General features: G+C 35.0%; 1 protein-coding gene across 3 annotated transcripts in view; it reads left to right on the top strand.

Moving 5' to 3' along the window:
* LOC111057455 overlaps positions 1-21,925 on the top strand; it is a 356,053-nt gene that overhangs the window by 275,353 nt on the left and 58,775 nt on the right. For all 3 annotated transcript variants that reach the window (XR_005572751.1, XM_039439738.1, XM_039439739.1), the window contains exon 7: positions 1,815-2,036. Coding sequence is in view for 2 of the 3 variants with exons in the window: in XM_039439738.1 (XP_039295672.1) it covers positions 1,815-2,036 (222 nt within the window). In the remaining variant the exon portion in view is untranslated. The remainder of the gene's footprint in view (positions 1-1,814; positions 2,037-21,925) is intronic.

Below are 21,925 nucleotides of genomic sequence, written 5' to 3'. Positions count from 1 at the left end.
TGTGGTAATTATTCATATTGAATGAGAAAGACTAAGAAATTGTCAAAAACCACAGATTAGATTCAGATTCATTTTAACCAATACATACAACACTACGAAGTTAGTTTTATCATAAAATTGTAAGCATACATTAGTCAATAGTTTTTCCATTTACATATTTGTTTTATTATCTTTTACACTACTTGTTTTCTTGCTTCTTATTTTGTACTGAAAGTAAATATTTCTTATCAGCCGCCATTTTGTCACACCGTTGAGTGGGAGGAGACTGTCTAGCTGGGCTAATGGCAGGCGTTCATGCCCTTGACCAATAGCAGTACTCGCCTACTAGTATAAATTATGCTGCTCTTGTATTTAGTTTTAGTTTATCAGAGATTGACAATGGTGTAATAACCGAAACCCGTCTTTCTAAGTATCAATAAATCTGTGGTTTTTGACAATTTCTTAGTCTTTTTCATTCAATTAAATAATTTGTTTTCTTGATGGGGAAATATGATGTTTCATTCAATAAGTATGTACAATCAATATTTCATCAATTTTACCGGTATCAGCTATCCTCCATATAAGGCAGTGACAAGACAGAGAATCAGCAACGCTTTTCTCCTATCTTCCTTCACTGCTATTGTGGCTAACTTGGTGTTAGTCAGTCAGGAGTTAATTATTTTTCAACTCGTAATGACTATCAAGTAAATAACTAAAGGGAGAAGAGTTTAGTGTAGCAGAAATCGACCTAGTACATACTGCCATCTAGTGGTAGAATCCAAAACGAAAGTCGTTTGAAATCGTCTCGTCCAATTAGAGCCGAGTGGGGGAGTGGTCACAGTTCAGAGCTCGTAGTCGTCGGCGATTGGTCAGTCTTCAAAATATGTTCAACAGGAGGGGGAAAATGTTAGAGATAGCTGGAGTTGAACTGTAGGAGAAGAAGGAGAAAAATAATGATGATAAGAACATTAGGGGTTTTATCCAATACAGACATCTACCACAACATTATCATCACAACAACAAAGTCAGTTGAAGAAATACAAGAAACAGATGAAAATGTATTGTTAATCTATTGAGGAAGAGTTCGATGGATTTGAAGGCTCTGTATTCATTGAATTACAAATTCATTTGTTCAATTGGAACACTGATAGAATACAACAGACAATCCACAGTTACAGAAATTATATCATTTCATCATCATCATCATCACCATAATCTTAATTAAATCATAATAATTGTTTTTCTTCTTCTTCGTCTCCTCCTTCTACCTCTTCTCCTTGACAACAATTAGTTTTTGACAACATTAAGTAGTTTTCATCCAATTTGTTTTCTGTTTCTATTATGTTATCATTATTCTCTATCTGTATCTCTATTTCATTATTCTCTATTCTCTCTATATTGTAGATTACAATACATACTGGCCTATACATTTATATAAAATAGCTTACAATTCAGCAAAATATTATAGGCGAATTTACATAATATAGACTAAGAAAATAATTATTGAACTGTATATGATACGAATAAAGCAGTTTGTAATAACTAAAGATAATATTATTATGCTAATTTATGTAGATGCATAACAATATTATCTTTAGTTATTGAAAATTGCTTTTTTCGTATCATATACAGTTCAATAATTATTTTCTTAGTCTTTATTATGTAAATTCATCTATAATTTTTCTGTATTGTAAGCTATTTTATATAAGTGAATAGGCCAGAATATATTGTAATCTACATGAATAAAGTTCTCAATCAATCTCCCATGTATTGTTTTTTTCTCGATTTCTCTTTTACTCTTTCTTAATCTCTCCGTTTTTCTTGTGTGTGTTCAGTGGAGGAGTTGGTGTGCCTGGCATGGTGGAAGGACGGTTCTATGCGCTACCTGGTGGGTCAACTGCATCATCACATGGTGAAAGATGACGAGGATAGATACAGGTGCTTTGTGTTCGAGGAGAGGGCAGGTGGCAGCTTCAACCTGGCGCAATCAGGTGATGCCACCTGCAATGGACTCCTATCACCCACCGAGGGGTCACGTACACTGCAGCTCAAAAGAGGTAACCAGCATCACTTATATTCTCATGAAAATTACGATTTATATTCAAATCTAAACTAAGGTACTTCATGATATATCACTTCTTTATTATCTTTTCCTCTCGTGGTTAATGAGTCATACACAACACAATAGTTATTTGTGCAACTAGTGCGCAAAGTGACAGTTTGCTGCACCGAAATAAACGTTTACGCACGAGCCGTAGGCGAGGGCGGAATGGTTTCTTGAGTGCAGCAGAGGAACTTTGCTCACGTATTTCACATTAAATTTTTCTACAGTTACCATCGAATATGAGAAGTGGTTGATTATGGGTAAAATGATGGCTGAAATTCATCAAATTCATCAATTCGTCTGTATAATTTTGTTATTAATAACAACTTTAATAATTTATTTTAAACTCGATAATCCAATTGAAAATTAATAATTGATAATTTATTCAAATTAAGAATTAAATTAATCCAATTAATTTGAATAATTTTGAGTAAATCAACCAATCAATTTATGAATGAAAATATATTATTTGAAATAATGAATAATTAATAATATTCAAAATGTATAATTTAATGAGTTCTCATTTTCATTCATTTGAAAATCAGAAAAAAATATAGATAGAACAAATTTGCATTCAAAATACACGTCAACAATGTCAACAGCTGATTGGGATGGCTGCAAGTTAATACGCAAAGTATTAAGAGTATTCAAAGTAATACTTTGCGCACTAGTGCGGAAAAGTGATTCTTTGCACTCTGTAATCAGTGCAGGAATAGTCACTTTTCAAGGTAACTGTTGAAAAATTATATTGAATCAGCTGGCATTGACGGATTGACAATATGGCGTCCAACATGTTCATTTTTGGCAACAGCCAATAGTTGTGGAGTGGAGTGATCTGAGCCGCTATTGCTTCACTGTGATTGGTCGAAGCTGTATGACGTCGTCTATCATTGTTCACGATGGAATTAACAGTATAATGATGATAATATAATTTGGGGTTTCGTTTAATAATTATTATAGAATTATAATATAATCTTTCTCGAACAATAAGAATGAAAACCAAGCTACAACATAGAAAAAAGATAGCAAAAGAAGATATGCCATGGTATAGGGCGTTTATATTTCTCTGTTAACTCAAGCCGATAGTCCTAGTAGTTGTTTTTGGTGAAGCTATGTGACTCTGGTAGTCTCTCATAATGTGTCGTTCTTATACTCTCACCCGGCCAAAACATTAATAATAGACAGTAGTCGGCTTGAGTTGACAAGAAATCGGCTTCAAATTTGAAAGATAAACAACTTTCACCATGGGATATCTTATGCTATGGGTTTGTCTTTCAAACGGGTAGACCATAGACCACAATCCTACTCTTACACTCACTCTAAAACTCCAAAACTGTAATGATAGACAGTAGTCAACAGTAATCGGCTTGAGTTGACAAAAAATCGGCTAGAAATTTAGAGCTATACAATGGAATATCTTCTTATCTTTTATTTATGGTTATACTATACTTATGAACCTTTTAATTGACCTGTGAGCTACAACCGTTTAGTCTAAAATAATATTTGAAGTAGTTGAGAACTCATCCTAATATCTTTCAATTTTTAAAGCATTTTTCATTAGTACTTGATGAGCTTCCAATAGAGAAATTTTTGTTTATAATGAAGCAAAATGTACATAAATAATGTTTAATGTGGTTGAGAACTCATCCTGATACATTTTGATGTCTAAAGCCTTATATTTTATTGATATTTGATGAGCTTTCAATAAAGAAATCTTTTCTTATAATGAAGCAACAGATACATCATGACAACAAAAATGTTCATGATAGTTTTTTATTTAAGTGGATAAGAGAATAAAATACAAAACATGTTCGTTTGAGAAGTTTGTATTCTAATTCCAATTCAGTCTCTATTTCGAATGTAAACATATCAATCAATAACTCAGTTTACCGTATCACAAATTCAATTCTCTTGTTGAACAGTCCTGTCCTAGGGCTCAGCTCAAACTGGACAAAGCAACACGCAAGGGTGGTTTGCTCTTTTTTTTGTGCTGAAACTCTTTCTCACCCCTAAATCCCTACCTTTATATATAATAATTATTATTCATTCTCTACATCCAATTTATCAACAAGTTGTTTGTGTTGTAACTCTTTACTCACACCACCTGTTCACTTTTAATTAATTCTAGTGGTCACCTAAATCCTTTCAGAAATGTGGGAGTTGAAAGAATTCGTTTGAAACCGTGGGGATAACAGGTTGTCTCTTTCCAATCTCGTTGAATTAAGTTTGCTAAGTCTCTCCTGTTTTCTGTTCATTTCAATAGTAGTAAGGTGAATTAATTGATTTGTTCCTTACTCAGGTAGGCTGATAATCTGCACAATATGAAATTCTGATCAAATCAAGCTTATAGTTGACAAATTTCTTTATAATGTTTGAAATTTATGGCAGGTGAATATTCCAATAATGTACTCGAAACGTATCCAGTCCAATTATTCACTATAGTGAGGTCCACGTTATAATGGCAGTGGAGAAAGATACGAGAAAAACGTTGCCAGAAAGTCTCTCCATTTTGCCACTGACTGTACACAGCTGTTACTCAATTCATCCATTAAATTTAATCGAATAATAATGATCATTTCCTTGATAAAATAATCAATTTAATGTCAAATTGATCAAGAAAATATATTTTTTCATAATTGGATTCAAAAATTTGCTTTCATAACTGTGATCAGATTTTTATTTATATACAAACCTGAAACGGCGGCTAATTTAAAAAGATGTGATACAACAATCTGAATTTCAAAACAACAGAAATTGAGTTATTTGGTGGGTATTCTATTCCAATTTCCTTTAAAAATAATAGAAGAATAGAAATCCTATTCAAAAATAAGTAATTTCAAAGGATTAATTCTGAAATAACTTTTCAATATTATTTTTCCGGTACGAGTAGGTCTAACCTATACGGGTAGGCTAACTTAAGCATGGATGAAGTCTAGGATGGTTAGTTATCAACTTTTAAAATGTCATTTTCAGTTATTTTAATTTGAGTTTCTCATAAGGTAATGTTTAAAAATTATTTCATTGTTTCAAAAATACATTTTAAATCAATTATACAACTTGTGTACTCAAGTATTTTGATAGAATGAAGAAAAAAAAATGGCGGCTGAGAATATGGTTTGTTCAGTTTTGTACAGTCACTGTCAAAAGTAAATATAAAATATTCTGGCAAATAGACAGCATTGCAAAGCGAGAGAGAGATAGTGCTATCTGTTTTGTTGTATGATAGAAAAGGATAGCAACAGTATTGTCAATCGTACACTGCCATTATAATGTGGACCTCACTGTTGTAGGTAACCTGTATCATCTATATATTATTTTCATAAAATTTTGAATCAATCTTAAAATTAATAATCTGCTCAAAAAGTATCCAGTCTAAAGCCGTGTCCACACTGAACAAATGTTCGGCAAATATGTTTGTTGAGGAGCTCAGAGACAAACATTTTTAAAAGTTTGGACAATCATTGTTTGTCAAACAAAACATTACTCTTTTTCCAAACATTTTCAGTGTCACAGCCGTAAAACATAACACCTGTTCATCTCACTTACAAATATTTTGTTTGGTGACGCGTCCACACTGGCCGCGAGTAAACATTGTTTGTCAAACATAATAAAATTTGCCCTAACTGTTTCAACAAACATGTTTGTCGAACATTTTTTTTCAGTGTAGACACGGCTCATCAGACAATGTGTTGTCAAACAGCCCACCTTCAATAATATTGAGGGTTTCAAACATATGAGGTTATTGAGTTGAACTAAACTATAACCTCTCATGTTAGATAATTTGAATGAGTATAACTATTTTTATCCCATAGTTACCGTCTTGAGACTATTGAAAACATAAGGGAATAGGTAAATAACTGATCAGAGAGAATAATGTGACTAGTATAACATCCACCCAATTCCTCTGGGTCAATTATTACGTTGTATTGATTTTTCAAACAAAATTCCAATTTTAACAAATGCAAATTCCCATTTATTTCGATCTATCACTCTGTAGGTGCACTTAACAAGTGGATTGAATACTCGTTTAGCAGTATTCACAAAATACTTGAAACGTATAGTTAATAGAACACTTATCGGAACTAATGAACCAGTAAATTTTGATCGTATAAGTTTAATTGTTATTGGATGTAATAAGAGTGCACTACAAACCAGGAATTTAACTACACGTATAATAATCATCAGTAGTAATATTACTGTTCAGTGAGAATAGAATTTCACTACAATAACATCCATCCAATACAACGGTCGGTTATCACCTAATAGTCCAGTTAGACTAAACAATAATTACAACAATTACTATTGGAAACAATATTACAATTACTATTTAATTCTCATTAACAGATTGTAACATTTACTATTCTATTTGTAACTATTTGAAGAGAATAGAATTTGATTCGAGTTGAGTTGTCAATTGGAGCTGAACGAGTCACGTCTGTTTATCCATACAATGATTCGTCTGTAAGCAAATATATTAGAAACACTTTTTGTGTAGTTGAGAAGTTGATATTGTGGTAATTATTCATATTGAATGAAAAAGAAGAAGGGATTCGATATTCACTTATTTCGAAGATTTAAATCTGTGGTTTTTCGACAATTTCTTAGTCTTTTTCATTCAATATTAAAAACATTTCTGCGGGAATGACTAAAACTACCATCTCAAATAATGACCAATGAGCACTATGAATATTAAGATGCGTACAGATTTACGCGCCGCGAACATATATATCTGTTTTCATTTATATCTGTATTTTTACAGAAACGGTAAGATACAGATATAAAAAGCTTGGCATCTACTGATTAAAAGTGAATTGCTCATGTTCGCGGCGCGTATATCTGTACGCACCTTTAGGGCACAGCCATCGACATATCGACCTAACTTTTGTTCTGTATATTTCTGGACTCGGAATTTGATTGAAAGTGAAGCAACATAACCTACCTTTTAGACATTGGTTTACTACTATCAAAAATCGGAAAGGGGACGGTTTTAGGCTAGGACTGTTGATACTTTTCTAATCATGTACTGTATTGGTTGTACTGTATTTGTGCATTGGTTAATGTAAATAAATAAATATATAACTGGTTTTGGGCTATCATTTCTGTTGTTTCCAGAGTTGTATTGTTTTTTTCGAAATAAGTAAATATTGAATCCCTACTTCTTTTGGGCAACTAAAATGTGAAACTCATATGTGAAACTCAAATGTGAATCTCTTCTCTCCATTAATAAAATCATGTAATTTTCGTGGAAAAAAATCTCCCTGAGTTTTAATTTATCTTCATATTTTTTTTAGAAAACTATTCATTGAGAAAAAGATGATCATGTTTCCACTGTAAAACGTTTAAGTTCAATGAAGGAATCTGAATCTGAATCAATCTCTCTTCCTCCTCATCTCTCTCTCATCTCTCTCTCACTCTCAAGGGCAGCAATTTAATTCAATTCTCTTACTCTATCTCACTTCTCAGCCTTACTATCTCTCTCCCTAACTCCCTATCAGTCCTTCTTCCTCTGTCACACTCTCTCACTAATTCTCTCTCTCTCTCTCTATCTCACTCTCTCTCTCTCTCACTCTCAAGGGCAGAAATTCAATTCAATTCTTCCACTCTATCTCACTTATCAGCCATACTAACTCTCTCCCTCACTCCCTATGACTCCTTCTCACATCACTCACACTCTCTCTCTCACACTCACTCCCTCTTTCTCATACTCAAGGGCAGCAATTTAATTCAATTCTCTTACTCTATCTCACTTCTCAGCCTTACTATCTCTCTCCCTAACTCCCTATCAGTCCTTCTTCCTCTGTCACACTCTCTCACTAATTCTCTCTCTCTCTTTCTCACTCTCTCTCTCTCTCTCTCTCTCTCTCTCCCACTCTCAAGGGCAGCAATTCAATTCAACTCTCTCACTCTATCTCACTTCTCAGCCTTACTATCTCTATCCCTCACTCCCTATGACTCCTTCTCCCTCTATCTCTCTATCAAACACTCTATCTCCCTCTTTCTCACTCTCACTCTCTCTTTCTCTCTCTTACACACACACTCACTCTCTCTCACTCTCAAGGGCTGCAATTCAATTCAATTCTCTCACTCTATCTCACTTCTCAGCCTTACTATCTCTCTCCCTAACTCCCTATCAGTCCTTCTTCCTCTGTCACACTCTCTCACTAATTCTCAGTCTCACTCTCTCTCTCTCTTCTCTCTCTTCAAGTGTCTCTAATATCACTCTAGCTGAGTGGTCACTCCCGTTGATAATAGATACTTCTGGTGGAGAGACACTGTAATCCAAAATGGCTCTTCTAATATTTGCCCACACGGAATGGATGAAGGTGTTGTGTACGTCATTTAGCACTGCATGTTCAGAGATCAACCGAAGTATTCCTGTAGAAACAGATATGTCTGCAATTGGGAGTCAGTCGTTTAGGCTCACATTTTCGGTGAACAAGAGAAGTAGTAGGGTCCGATATGTCTATGACATTAGGTGATGAGAACAACACTGGAGTATGTCTATTGAAACCGATATGTTCACGATATTAGTGATGAGAACATGAGAACAACACTGGAATATGCCTTCGTATATGTTCACGATGTTAGGAGTAAGTGGTTAGTCTCATATGTTATGGGAACAACTGAAGTATGCCTAGCCTCAGCCTCACATTTCAAGTGATCATCAGAAGTATAGGATGCAGTATGTCTACGATATTAAGCTGCGTACACATATACGCTCTTCCAACCCGCACCCAGCACGCTCCTCCCTCGTACCGCCCTCGTACCGCCCTCGTTCCTCCATCGAACTACAGTCGCGCCACCCACGCACCCATCATGAACGTTACGGAAGATGTTAGATCTTCTCGCGTTCCTCGGTCGAACCACTGTTGCTCGCCGGTCGATCATCAATCGCTCTGCTGGAGTGACGTTCGGTTGCGGAGCAGAGCGAAAGTCTGTACGCACCTTAAGATGTAGGTCATTTAGAGCTACATGCAATGATAGCAACTGAAGTATGCCTATACAAACATGTCTACGATATTACGAGTAGCTCGTTTAGCTTTACATGTCATGAGAACAAGTGAATTGAAATGAAATGAAATGGAATTTATTGATTCCTTTCACAAAAAAAATAGCAAATTACAATTTAAAAAAGTAGGAACTAAGTTGACCACTCTAACCAGTATTCGTGTTCAACTTACAAAAAAAAATAATCATCATTACAAAAAAATTACATAATGATTATAACTTGATTTAAAATTATACAGAAATAAAATCCATTGAGTCCAGCATCAATAAAAAATCTCTTGCACTCCGTGACGTCTGCAAACCAATGTGAACAAAAATATACAACCAGTACAATTTATCTTGAATACTAAAAAAATATAGTCTTTAATTATTATTTTATATGGATGTATTAAAAAACCATTAGTACTCTACGATATATTTCTCACGATTCTAATTATCAAAAAGTATGCCTACAGAAAACTGATATGTCTACGATATTAGGAGTTTAGCCTCACATGCTAGGTGATCATCAGAATTATGGCTTATGATGTCCAAATATCGATGCGTTTATAACTGGTTGTAGAATAAGAGTGAAATACCATAATGAATCATATTAAACTACAGATTAAATAGAATAGAATGGAAAATACCTCATTTATTTATTAAATAAATAAGCAAACTTGAGGGAACCTCAAAGAGGCTGCTTGACAAGGTACCATATACAAAACATATAAATTCAAATATAAATATATATGTATATATTCGTGAACGTTATTTTAACAAAAATTTACTCAACAGTGTATATTATCATGATATTATAAAGAATAGATTAGAGAATACCTTATTTATTGAATAAATAAACTACCTTATGCGAACCTCAAAGAGGCTGCTTGACAAGGTACCAAACAGGTACAAAACATAGGAATCCAAATATAAATATATATGTATATATTCGTGAACGTTATTTTAACAAAAATTTACTCAACAGTTTATATTATCATGATATTATAAAGAATAGATTGGAGAATACCTTATTTATTGAATAAATAAGCTACCTTATGCGAACCTCAAAGAGGTTGCTTGACAAGGTACCATATATAGAACATGCAAGTTCAAATATAAATATACGTATATATCCGTGACCGTTATTTATACAAGAATTTACTCAACATGCTAGTTTCACTTTTTGTGTTTTGACAATTTCTTAGTCTTTTTCATTCAATTTACTCAACAGTTTATATTATCATAATATGAACTAATTAGTTGTTGGCTCAGTTCTCAAAAAACTTGAAAATCATGAATTTCATTATGCTTTATCGTAAGTATAATTATTAAATCTAATATTAGAAAGTACAATGATAGAAAGGAGGAAAGATAGGTGATGAAATATGCGAAAATGTAGGTATAACTGTAATGTTTACACATGAAACGGTGTAGTTTTGACATTTACAAAGAGAGAGAACATGAAAAAGAGTGAGAAAGTGGAAGAGGGAGTGAGAGAGCGCCAGAGAGAGAGTGAGAGAATTCCAAAGAGAGTGACAGAATGCTAGAAAGTGTGAGAGAGTGAGAGCTTGTCGGAGAGAGAGTGAGAGAATGCCAAAGAGAGTGACAGAATGCTAGAGGAAGACAGTCGACTGCACTAAACAGAGTGTTGTGATCAAGGAATGGATGAATGCAGTTCTAATGTTCTAGCCTGAAGGTGAAACTAGAAACATGGAACATAGGATAGCTTCAATTGAGGAGGTATTGTCATATGCTACGTTCTGGGAACCGTACATGCTAGTTGAAATTTATGCCGGGAGGTGTTTACGAGTTTCGGGAACAGTAATTGAAGACATGTAACGTCGGGGTCGTTTGTTATTATGAAACAACGGTGAAAACCCATAGTCTGTTCCACGTTGTCTTTCAGTATTGACTTGGAAAAATGTTTGGATTGTATGATGATATTATGTTTAGTTTATGCTCTTGTATGTTTTTCTTTATTTATAATATCGGGGCACCGAGCTTTGCTCGTTATTTTTATTTATTGATAAACAGAACACAATTCTCTAAAATGATCGTGTTTATATTTTACAGTTGGCTACACGTCAGCTTATGAATTTCGGAGATGCGATATTTTGATTTTCCACAGAATCACTTGCTCACTTTTCACTATCCACAGACGACTAAAGTCTCAGCTGTTTCAGCCATGGATGAATTATCCTTTTAATGACGTTCAACGAGTTTTCCCAAGGATGAGACCTAGTGCAATCGAATTTTCATATCATAAATCTACTATGTTCCAAATTTCGTGAAAATCGTTACAGCCGTTTTCGAGATCCGTTGAACATAAATAACCAGATAAGCGAATATCCTATTATATTAAGCGAGCAATTTCTGTATTTATATATCTGGCTATTTTTATATGTGGTTATTTATGTTTTACGGATCTCGAAAACAGCTCTAACGATTTTTGCGAAATTTGGAACATAGTAGGTTTATGATATAGAGATTCGATTGCACTAGGTCTCATTCTTTGGAGAACTTGCTGAATGACATTAAAAGGATAATAATTCATCCCTGGGAAACAGATGATAATTTCGTCGTCACTCGATAACAGAAGATGCGTGTGCCTATGTGGGAGAGAGACAGAATTATTTCCAGCTATGTAATCATAATCAATCATTTATCTAGCTAGACAATTTAATCGATTTGATCAACATAATCTGATTTGTTGACATGACATGATAATCCTCCTAAACTAGAATATATCATTATTTTCAAAGCTGATCATTATTTGACAATTTCAAATGATTAGTGAGTGTTATTTTGTTATTCAATTTGGTTTGTATATAATCTAAATTATAGTTTTTTTGTTTTCAAATGTTTGAACAGAAAATTGAACCTGAATTCAAGTGTATGGAACATAACCTACTTTCTGGACTATTTATAGTGTATAAATCAAAATTCTGGAAAGAAACAGTTTTGGGCTGTGCCTATTAGTACTTCCCCAATCATTTTAAAGAATTGTGTTTGGTTTATCAAAAGTCAATAAATGAATAACGAGCGAAGCTCGGTGCCCCGATATCAACTATAAACTGGAAACTTTACGAAATGTCATCTTGTATAATTGAAAATAGGCCTATAACTATCATCAGTAAATTAAGAATCTACATGCAAAATTTCAAGTTAATCAGTCCATTAGTTCAGACGTGATAATGATTTCCTATCCCATACGTGAGTATAAGCCAGTTTTTCCCCCGCATTATAATATTTCAGATAATTATGGAGTCTTCAGTCAGGCTAAGCCCTTCTGGTCTTGTTGCACCCGCTACCAGAGAAACCAGTATCCTTTCTACACGTTACAAAAACCATTTTTATCGGAGAATGAAGCATTAAAGCTGTGAGATGTGATTTAATGCTGGTGAAAACATGAACTTCAAAACGAGATGAAATTTGTGTGGGTTGCACATTTTATCAGCTGAGTACATCAGCATCAGAGCTTCACCAGAATTCCGCCAGAGGCGCTGTGTGTTATACTCTGTTTTATTCACCGAAAATACTCAGATTCACTTGAAACTGTCATCATTGGGTGAATGAGAAGCTGTGATGCCATTTATGGAGAATACTGGTAATTTGAAGTGAACCACACTACAGACCAGTTTCTCACTGATTCCCGCTTTGTGCAAAAAGGAATTTTCTGTCTGTTAATCTCTTTCACTCTTCCATACATTCTCTCTCTGATACTGAAACTTTCTCTCTCACTCTTTCTTCTTCCTTTCTTCCTTTCCCTCTCTCATCCTCATCTTTTTGTAGAGAGCTAGTGGGAAGGATATTTTGAATATTCTTTCCAAAGAATGGACATTGATATGTCCGAAGCTCCGCCAATTTATGTAGATGCATAACAATATAATTATTATATTACAAATTGCTTTTTCATATCATATACAGTTCAATAATTATTTTCTCAGTCTATATTATGTAAATTCATCTATAATGTTGCTGTATTGTAAGCTATTGTATATAAGTGTATAAGCCAGTATATATTGTAATCTACATAAATAAAGTACTCAATCAATCAATCAATCAATCTCACACCTTCTACTGAAAGTTGATTACCCTGATTTACTTTCAGCCTACTCCATTTTATTAATGAATGATTTGATCTTATCTACCTATATAATTATTTTACTTTATTAATTTTCTGGTCTTTTTTCTCTTAAATTTTCATATTAATTAAAACTTTTACAATATTTCCATTTATAAATAAATCCTTAGTTCAATTAATGAAATTAACGTTTTGGTGGAGAGTTAGTGGGAAGGATATTTTTTATATTCTTTCCAAACAATGGACATTGATATGTGCAAAGCTCCGCCAATTTTTGTAGATGCATAACAATATAATTATCTATAGTTATTATATTACAAATTGCTTTTTCATATCATATACAGTTCAATAATTATTTTCTAGTCTATATTATGTAAATTCATGTATAATTTTGCTGTATTGTAAGCTATTGTATATAAGTGTATAAGCCAGTATATATTGTAATCTACATAAATAAAGTACTCAATCAATCAATCAATCCTCTTCCACACTCTCTCTCTCTCTCTCTCTCTCTCTCTCTCTCTCTCTCTCTTTCCCATAATCTTTTTCTCTCTCCCTTACATTTTACTTTCTGACACTAGAACTTTCTCTTGCTCTCTCATTCTCTCTGTCTCTTTCTCTCTTTCAGTCTTTTTTCTCTCCATCTTTCTCTCTCACTCCGTCTCCCATACACACACACACTCTCTCTGAATTCTATCTCCCTCTCTATAACTTTCAATAACTTTCTTCCCCTTTTTCACTTTCTCTTTTAACTGTAACAGCTTGAATTAACAGTGAAATTTGGAACATGTTTTGTTGGGGTGAGAGTGTATGAATGGCACAATATGAGAGACTACATGCGTCACACTGCTTCACGGGATAGAACTATGTGGACTATGGGCTTGAGATAACATTAAAATTTGGAACATGAACTTCCTATATATGGGATATTATCTTCTTATGCTATCTTTTCCCTATGGTACTAGCCATCCTCGTTCGATTACCTAGAGTCAGACTTGATAGATCCCTCACATATCGACAACATCTGCAGGGGCAGAGAGAGAAACTGAAGACAAGGCTAAATATATTATCAGCAAACTTGCGGGAACAACCTGGGGTTGTGACATGAATGCCCTTCGTACATCAAGTCTTGCACTTCTGTACAGCACAGGGGAGTACTGCTCTTCTGTCTGGGATCGCAGCAGACATGTTCAGAAAATTGATACAGTTTTCAATGAAACTATGAGGAAGATTAGTGGGACATTGAGACCAACAGAGACTGAGTGGTTGCCTGTGCTTAGTAACATCATGCCTCCAGATCTCAGAAGGATTCACAAGATGAACAAGTTCAATTCCCAGTTGCAACACATTCATGAGGATTTCTCAGTCTCTAGAGATTTGGCTAACCCTCCACCAATGCGCCTCAAGTCAAGTAGATACTTAACACTTGATGAGCAGGAAGAAATAAGAAGTGCGGAGGAGTTATGGAGACTGAGATGGTTGCAGGGAGAGGTCAGGAACAAAGGTTTTGTGGATGACCCTAATGGCATTGTTCTTGGCACCCAGCTGAGACGTAGAGACTGGTGTGGCATTAACCGGTTCAGGACGCAGGTGGGAAGGTGTGCTGAGCTGATGACAGCATGGGGATACACCTCTGATCCTCTGTGCCAATGTGAACAAATTCAATCAATGAACCACCCAATATCTGAGTGTCCACAACACTCCTATCATGGAGGGCTGACAGAAGTTCATGCTGCTGGAGAAGAAGCTTGTCAGTGGCTCCAGAACTTACTTGATTCTTTTAGTATTTAACATAAATGTGTAAAATTATTTTCTAATCTTGGTCTATGAATGCATATGCATATATATTTACCAATCGGTGTTTCCAACAAATGACCATGTACTGTTTCTAACCAATAAATGACTACGTAATGTTTCTAGCCATCAAATGACCGTGTAAGGTTTCTAGCCACCACATGACCGTGTACTGTTTCTAGCCACCACATGACTGTGTACTGTTTCTAGCCACCACATGACCGTGTACAGTTTCTAGCCATCACATAGCCTTGACTGTATCTATCCATTTGGTGTTTCCAACCAATTGTTGACCGCGTACTGTTTCTAGCCAATCGGTGGCGTACTGCTTTTAGTCCATTACTGCTAATTAAGGCGACATCTGTAGTCCATATCTTTAATTAACCTGAAGGGTGGTGCGAAAGGCTATTGGCAATTAGATGGCAAGGGCAAGCAAGGGCTAGCCCTACTTATGCTTGCACTTCAATTAGCATCACTATAGCTGGGTACTTGTATGCCCTAAGGGCTAGCGGAGGTCCAGGGTTGAAAAAGGACTTCAATTAATTAGCTGCAGGAGGGAATTGTCCATTATTAGATTGGTTTTGTTGGGGTATGATATTGATTTCTATCATCTACAGTTTGTAGTTTTAGAAGAAGTTGTCATGATATCAAATCAGAGTGATTTGATTGCAATAATAGTGTTTGTAACAATTGAATGTATTGTTCTCAAATAGAGGATTCCAGTATGAAGTCAGAGTAATTGGATTGAATAATATTGATTTGTATTTGACAAACTTATGTGGAATTCTCAGTGTTTAATATCAAATGGAATCGATTCATTTGCATTGATTCTAAAGAACATGAAAAATTCACGTACAGCTCGTGTGAGAGATTATCAAAGTAAATATACAATAGTTATTTGTGCAACTAGTGCGCAAAGTGACAGTTTGCTGCACCGAAAGAAACGTTTACGCCCAAGCCGTAGGCGAGGGCGGAATGGTTTGTTGAGTGCAGCAGAGGAACTTTGCGCACGTATTTCACATTAAGTTTTTCCTACAGTTACCATTGAATATGAAAAGTGGGTAATTATGGGTAAAATTGCCTGAAATGCATCAAATGTAAATCTGTGTAATTTTATTATTGATAAAAACCTTAATTTATTGTCAAATTGAATAAAAATGTTGTCTTTGGTTATATATATACTTAATAAGGTGCTCGTTGTGCTTCGTTGCACCTCTGCTCACTATAGCAGCCCAGTCACTGTTACCAACTTCATTTTGATTTTGCTGCACTGGAGCTCCATATAACCTACTAAGTATTTTACGTTGCCATGTTGCAAATCTTGAGTGCAGAAAAATTTTTCCCGCACTAGAGCGGAAAAGTGATTCTTTGCGTTCTGTAATCAGTGCAGCAATGGCCACTTTTCAAGGTAACTGTAGGAAAAGTATATAAAGAGTATATAAATTATCAAAGTATATAAAGAGACAGTTCCAATTCGTGAGATCAAAGTGAATTGATTTGTGATGATATTGGTTTGTATGTAACAGATTGATTCACAATATTGCGTTTGCACGTTTTCAAACTGAGTGCCGGTTGCACAAGAGCCGGTCAAATTTTAACCGTGATTGATTCCACGAGAACCAATGAGAGAAGTCGTCTTTTCAAAAATGCCTTCTCTGAATTGTTCTCGTGGTATTAATCAAGGTTAAATTTAACTGGCTGTTGTGTATCCGGGCCTAAGTGTTTCATTATTAAATCACAGTAATTCATTTGGAATGATTTTGGTTAATATTTATAAGGAATTCATCTGAAACATTGTATGTAGTACTTTTTGTGTAGTTGAGAAGTTGATATTGTGGTAATTATTCATATTGAATGAAAAAGACTAAGTTTTTGAAGACACTATCTACGATTGAATATTGAATAAAACTATAGCGAACATCTTCCGAGTATAATATTCCTCTCTTTAATGAGGTCCACGTTATAATGACAGTGGAGAAAGATAGCAATACAACGTTGCCAATCCTCAGTCTTGTCAATGCCTTCTTGACAGTAGCTGATACAGGTTTATTACTGCAATATTAATTATTTTTCATTCTCGTTTAAAATGATCAATTAAATTCATTAAACAATGAATTATATTTTTCAATAATTTCATAATGAATTTTCATGCTTAAGATGAAATATTTTGTTAATTAATTATTAATTCTACATTGTTAAAAGACAACAGAGCAAGGGCAGCAAGGCGAGAAAGAGATAGCGCTATCAGCTATGCTGAATGATAGACAAGGATAGCAATACCATTGCTAATTAAACACTGCCATTATAACGTGGACCTCACTATAGGCATAGAGAGACAATAGCGTAAGTAGATATCGCATGGTATAGGGCGTTCATGTCGCAACTTTAACTGTTATCTCAATCCGATAGTCCACTTAGTACTTTCCCGTGAAGCTGTGTGACGCTGGTAGTCTCTCATACTGTGCCGTTTATACACTCTCACCCCAACAAAACAGTAAAAATCGACAGTAATTGATAATAATCGGCTTGAGATAACAGTAAAAGTTGCGACATAAACGCCCTATATCATGGGATATCTACTTACGCTATTGTTTATCTATGCTATAGGCTAGATCCGTACGTTTCAAATGATTATTAATATAGCTGATAAGCGAACATCTCTCAGATGATAATATTTCTCTCTGTATTCCATCCTGGATATCCTGTATATATAATATTTTTGAAAATATATGTCGGTTGTGTACATGGGTTGAGTTGTAAAGCTATCAAAACGATTTTACATGATTTACACAGCTGAACTGCACTGAACTGCTCTGCTCCTCTTCTATTATTTGCACTGAGATGTGCCCGCATCACACATTATATTATTATCACTGTGCGTTGGAGCGAGAGCGGGAATGAAGAAGATTGAGAGGAAGAGGATGAGAGGAGAAGGACCGTGGGAGAGACAGAGAAAGAGAGAGAGTGTGTGTGTGAGAGAGTGAGGAGGCCTAAGTTCATGTAGTAAAGGTAGGAAGAAGGAATATGTGAGGAAGAGAAAAGACTAAGATTGATAGAAGGCAGAAAGAAGAAGAAGAAGAAGAAGAAGAACGAGAGAAGAAGAAGAAGAAGAAGAAGAAGAAGAAGAAGAAGAGCAAGAGAAGCAGAACGAGAGAAGAAGAAGAAGAACAAGAGAAGTAGAAGAACGAGAGAAGAAGAAGAAGAAGAACGAGAGAAGAAGAAGAAGAAGAACGAGAGGAGAAGAAGAGGAGAAGAAGAAGAAGAAAGTTGGAGACAAAAAAGAATGTAGGAGGTTGAATAAAGAAATAAGTATGGAGGAGGATACGATTAACAGTGATAGAAGACAGAAATCTATGTAGAAAAAGATGGAAAGAATGATAGATACGTAGAAGGACTGAGCTGGAAAAAAGAATAAGAAATCTATGGAGAGGATGATAGAGAGGGGGTACAGTTAAGAGAGAGAGAGAGTGAGAGTGGAAGATGTGATTACATGACGTGATTACAAATATACATGAAAAGTAGGATAAGGTGATTCGAGGGAAAAAGTAGAAAATTGGAAGAAAAGATAAAATTGATTGAGAAAAGTGTTTTGTAAAAGGTGACGAAGGCGAAATGTTGAGGATGTATATAACGAGAGAGAATTAAGGAGAAAATAAGTACAGAATGTTGAAGGGATGAAAGCACTAAGATGAAGAAGGATATGGAAGGGAAAACAGAGGTGGAGCAAAAGAAAAAAAGCAGCAAAGAGCAGAAGAAAGAAGGGAAGTAGAGTAAATGAAGGTTTTTCTTCATTGATAACTAGCCGTCAGGCTCGCTTCGCTCGCCATATCCGTCAAGCCAGGGGGCTCCGCCCCCTGGACCCCCGACTGGATCGTCCAAGAATGAGATCAGCAGTCTCGCTTCGCTCGCCTGCATTTTTCATTTGAGCATTTTTATCATGTTAGGACGATCCAGTCGGGGATCCAGACTAAACGTCTGGCTAAACGGATATGGCGAGCGAAGCGAGCCTGACGGCTAGTAATATAATATTCCCAGGGATAGCTCTGATTGAAGTAACAGTGCCCAATCAAATTTTCCGCGATAAATGCATTTCAATCTTCAACTTGGTGCCAACCTAACAAAGTCAACTCAACTTAATGCCAACCTGACAAAATTATTAATTTAGTTACCAGTTGACAACTGTTTCGAAGAGGTACTCTCTCTAGATTATAGTTCTATATTAAACATATGGTATGGAAATTTTTCAATTATAATTAAGAGAATAAGAAGAATATACATGCTAAAAGAAGAACTTTAAACCCTTAAAAACCACCCTTAGAGTTAAAATATTGCCAAAAGATTTCTTAGTGCCCCTCTAAAGGGCCAACTGAACATACCTACCGAATTTGAACGTTTTTGGTCCGGTAGATTTTTAGTTCTGCGAGTGAGTGAGTCAGTCAGTCAGTCAGTCAGTCAGTCAGTCAGTGAGTGAGTGCCATTTCGCTTTTATATAATATAATGATGCAAAATACTTATAAGTTTTAATCCTTAGAGATGAAACTAATATAGCCTAAAAATTGACATGAGATGCGGAACCAAGAATATGAATAGGACGTAGAAAGTTTTAAGAAACGAGAGATAAGTTTCAAGAACAAAGAGGAATGAAAAGAAATGAGAGAAAGAGGAAAAGTGTTCGAGAAAGAGAAGAACAGCCAGATGAGACAGAAGAAAGAGGAAATGATAGAACGAATGAGGGTAGCAAAGAGAAACAAAGAGAATGATATTCGTGTTAGAGCAATAGGCCTCGTACAGTGAAAGTCATTCATTTTCATTTTATCTCAAATTCCTGATGACATTCGCAAGATAAATGTTCTGTTTGTCTTGTTGAAATGCATGCCTGCTTTCTGCTTATTTTTGAATTTCGCTCGTGTTTTATTGGACTTATGATGTTCAAATACAGCTGCAAATACACAAATTCCATGATAATAATGTATCAGTAATATGTATTTCTCTGTAATGTATGGTATACATCGCCATCTATATATATAAAAGCAAAATGGCACTCACTCACTGACTGACTGACTGACTCACTCACTCACTCACTCACTCGCATAACTAAAAATCTACCGGACCAAAAACGTTCAAATTTGGTAGGTATGTCAAGTTGGCCCTTAAGAGGCGCACTAAGAAATCTTTCGGCAATATTTTAACTCTAAGGGTTGTTTTTAAGGGTTTAAAGTTCGTCTTTTAGCATGTATATTCTTCTTCTCCCAATCTCTTAATTATAATTGAAATTTCCATATCATATGTTACTATAGAACTATAATCTAGATAGAGTACCTCTTCGAAACAGTTGTTAACTGGCAACTAAATTAATAATTTTGTCAGGTTGCATTAAGTTGAGTTGACTTTGTTAGGTTGGCACCAAGTTGAAGATTTAAATGCATTTATCGCGGAAAAATTGATTGGGCACTGCTACTTCAATCCTGGGAATATTATATTACTAGCAGTCAGGCTCGCTTCGCTCGCCATATTCGTTTAGCCAGCCGTTTAGTCTGGACCCCTGACTGGATTGTCCTAACATATGATAAAAATGCCCAAATGGAAAATGCAGGCGAGCGAAGCGAGCCTGCTGATCTCATTCTTGGACGATCCAGTCGGTGGTCCAGGGGGCGGAGCCCCCTGGCTAGACGGATATGGCGAGCGAAGCGAGCCTGACGGCTAGTAATTATATGAAGTAGACTGTCTATCGAAATGTGATTTATGCTCTCTAACTTTCTCTTGAATAGAACTTTTCCAAAATAGTATTTACATGATCAAACTTCATAAATTTAATGGGTTTTGAAAATTTAGAGAAATTATGGTGATTTTCATTCGGAATATATTGATTCCCATTTTAGAATATTCTGGAATAGTATTCTAGATCATCCTATAATACCAAGCAAGCAATTTCTGTTTATATGTTTATAAGTATGTAATCGGATCTCGAGAACGGCTCTAATGATTCTCACAAAATTTGGAACAAAGTGAGTGTATGATATAAAAATTCGATTGCACTAAGGCACGGTCGCACAAAAGCCGGTTAAATTTTAACCGTGATTAAATTTACTAGAACCAATCAGAGAGGGCGGTATTGAAGAGACACGGCTTCTCTGGTTATTGAAGAGACGGCTTCTCTGATTGGTTCTCGTGGAATTAATCACGGTTAAAATTTAACCGGCTTTTGTACAACCGGTACTTGGTCCCATCCATGGGACAAAAATTTTGCAAAGTTACTCAAAAATTTCCAATCTGTAGAGATTTGAGTGAAATATTTTTGTTTTTAATCAGTTTTTAAATATCAAAATTCAAAATTTTTAGTTTAGTCATTAGTTTTGAAGTGGAAATTGGACTTTTTGAAGTGAAAGTGAAATCTTAAACTTATTCTTTTTTGAAACTTTTATTTGTAAAAATTTGGGAGAAGACAGTTTTGGGCTATGCCTGTTGTCTTCTCCCAATCATATTATATTTATTATAATTATGATCTGTAATGCCAATGGAATAAATAAATAAGTCGCTAAAGTACATTGAGGGGATAATTTATATTCATCCTTGGAAAAACAGCTGAAAATTTCGTCGTCTGTCAATAATGGAAGTCAAAAATGAGAGAGTGAGTGTTTCAAGATGAGAGGGAGTGAGACAAAATTAAGAATGAAATTAAGTTTCAACTATCACTCCGCAAACGACACTTATTATAGACTACTGAATCACTTATTATTTATTATAAATTTTTATGCCAAAATAACTGTACTACAGCAGAAATTAGACATTAGCCTACACTAGCAAAAATTTTGAAAACTCTGATACAGCAAAAAGCAATTTTACAATTTTTTTCTGGTGATGAGGGAATTTGTAGAGATGGATGTCACGTGAAATAATTCGCTGATGTTTCCTCAGAAAACAGAGACAAGAGTCGTAAATCTAATTAAACAGCTGTTTGCTTTCAATTTGGAAAA

Source organism: Nilaparvata lugens, chromosome 13 (genome assembly GCF_014356525.2).
Source record: "Nilaparvata lugens isolate BPH chromosome 13, ASM1435652v1, whole genome shotgun sequence".
Lineage (NCBI taxonomy): Eukaryota > Metazoa > Arthropoda > Insecta > Hemiptera > Delphacidae > Nilaparvata > Nilaparvata lugens.
The sequence above is the reverse complement of the archived record's forward strand: the minus strand, read 5'-3'. Positions and strand labels throughout refer to the sequence as shown.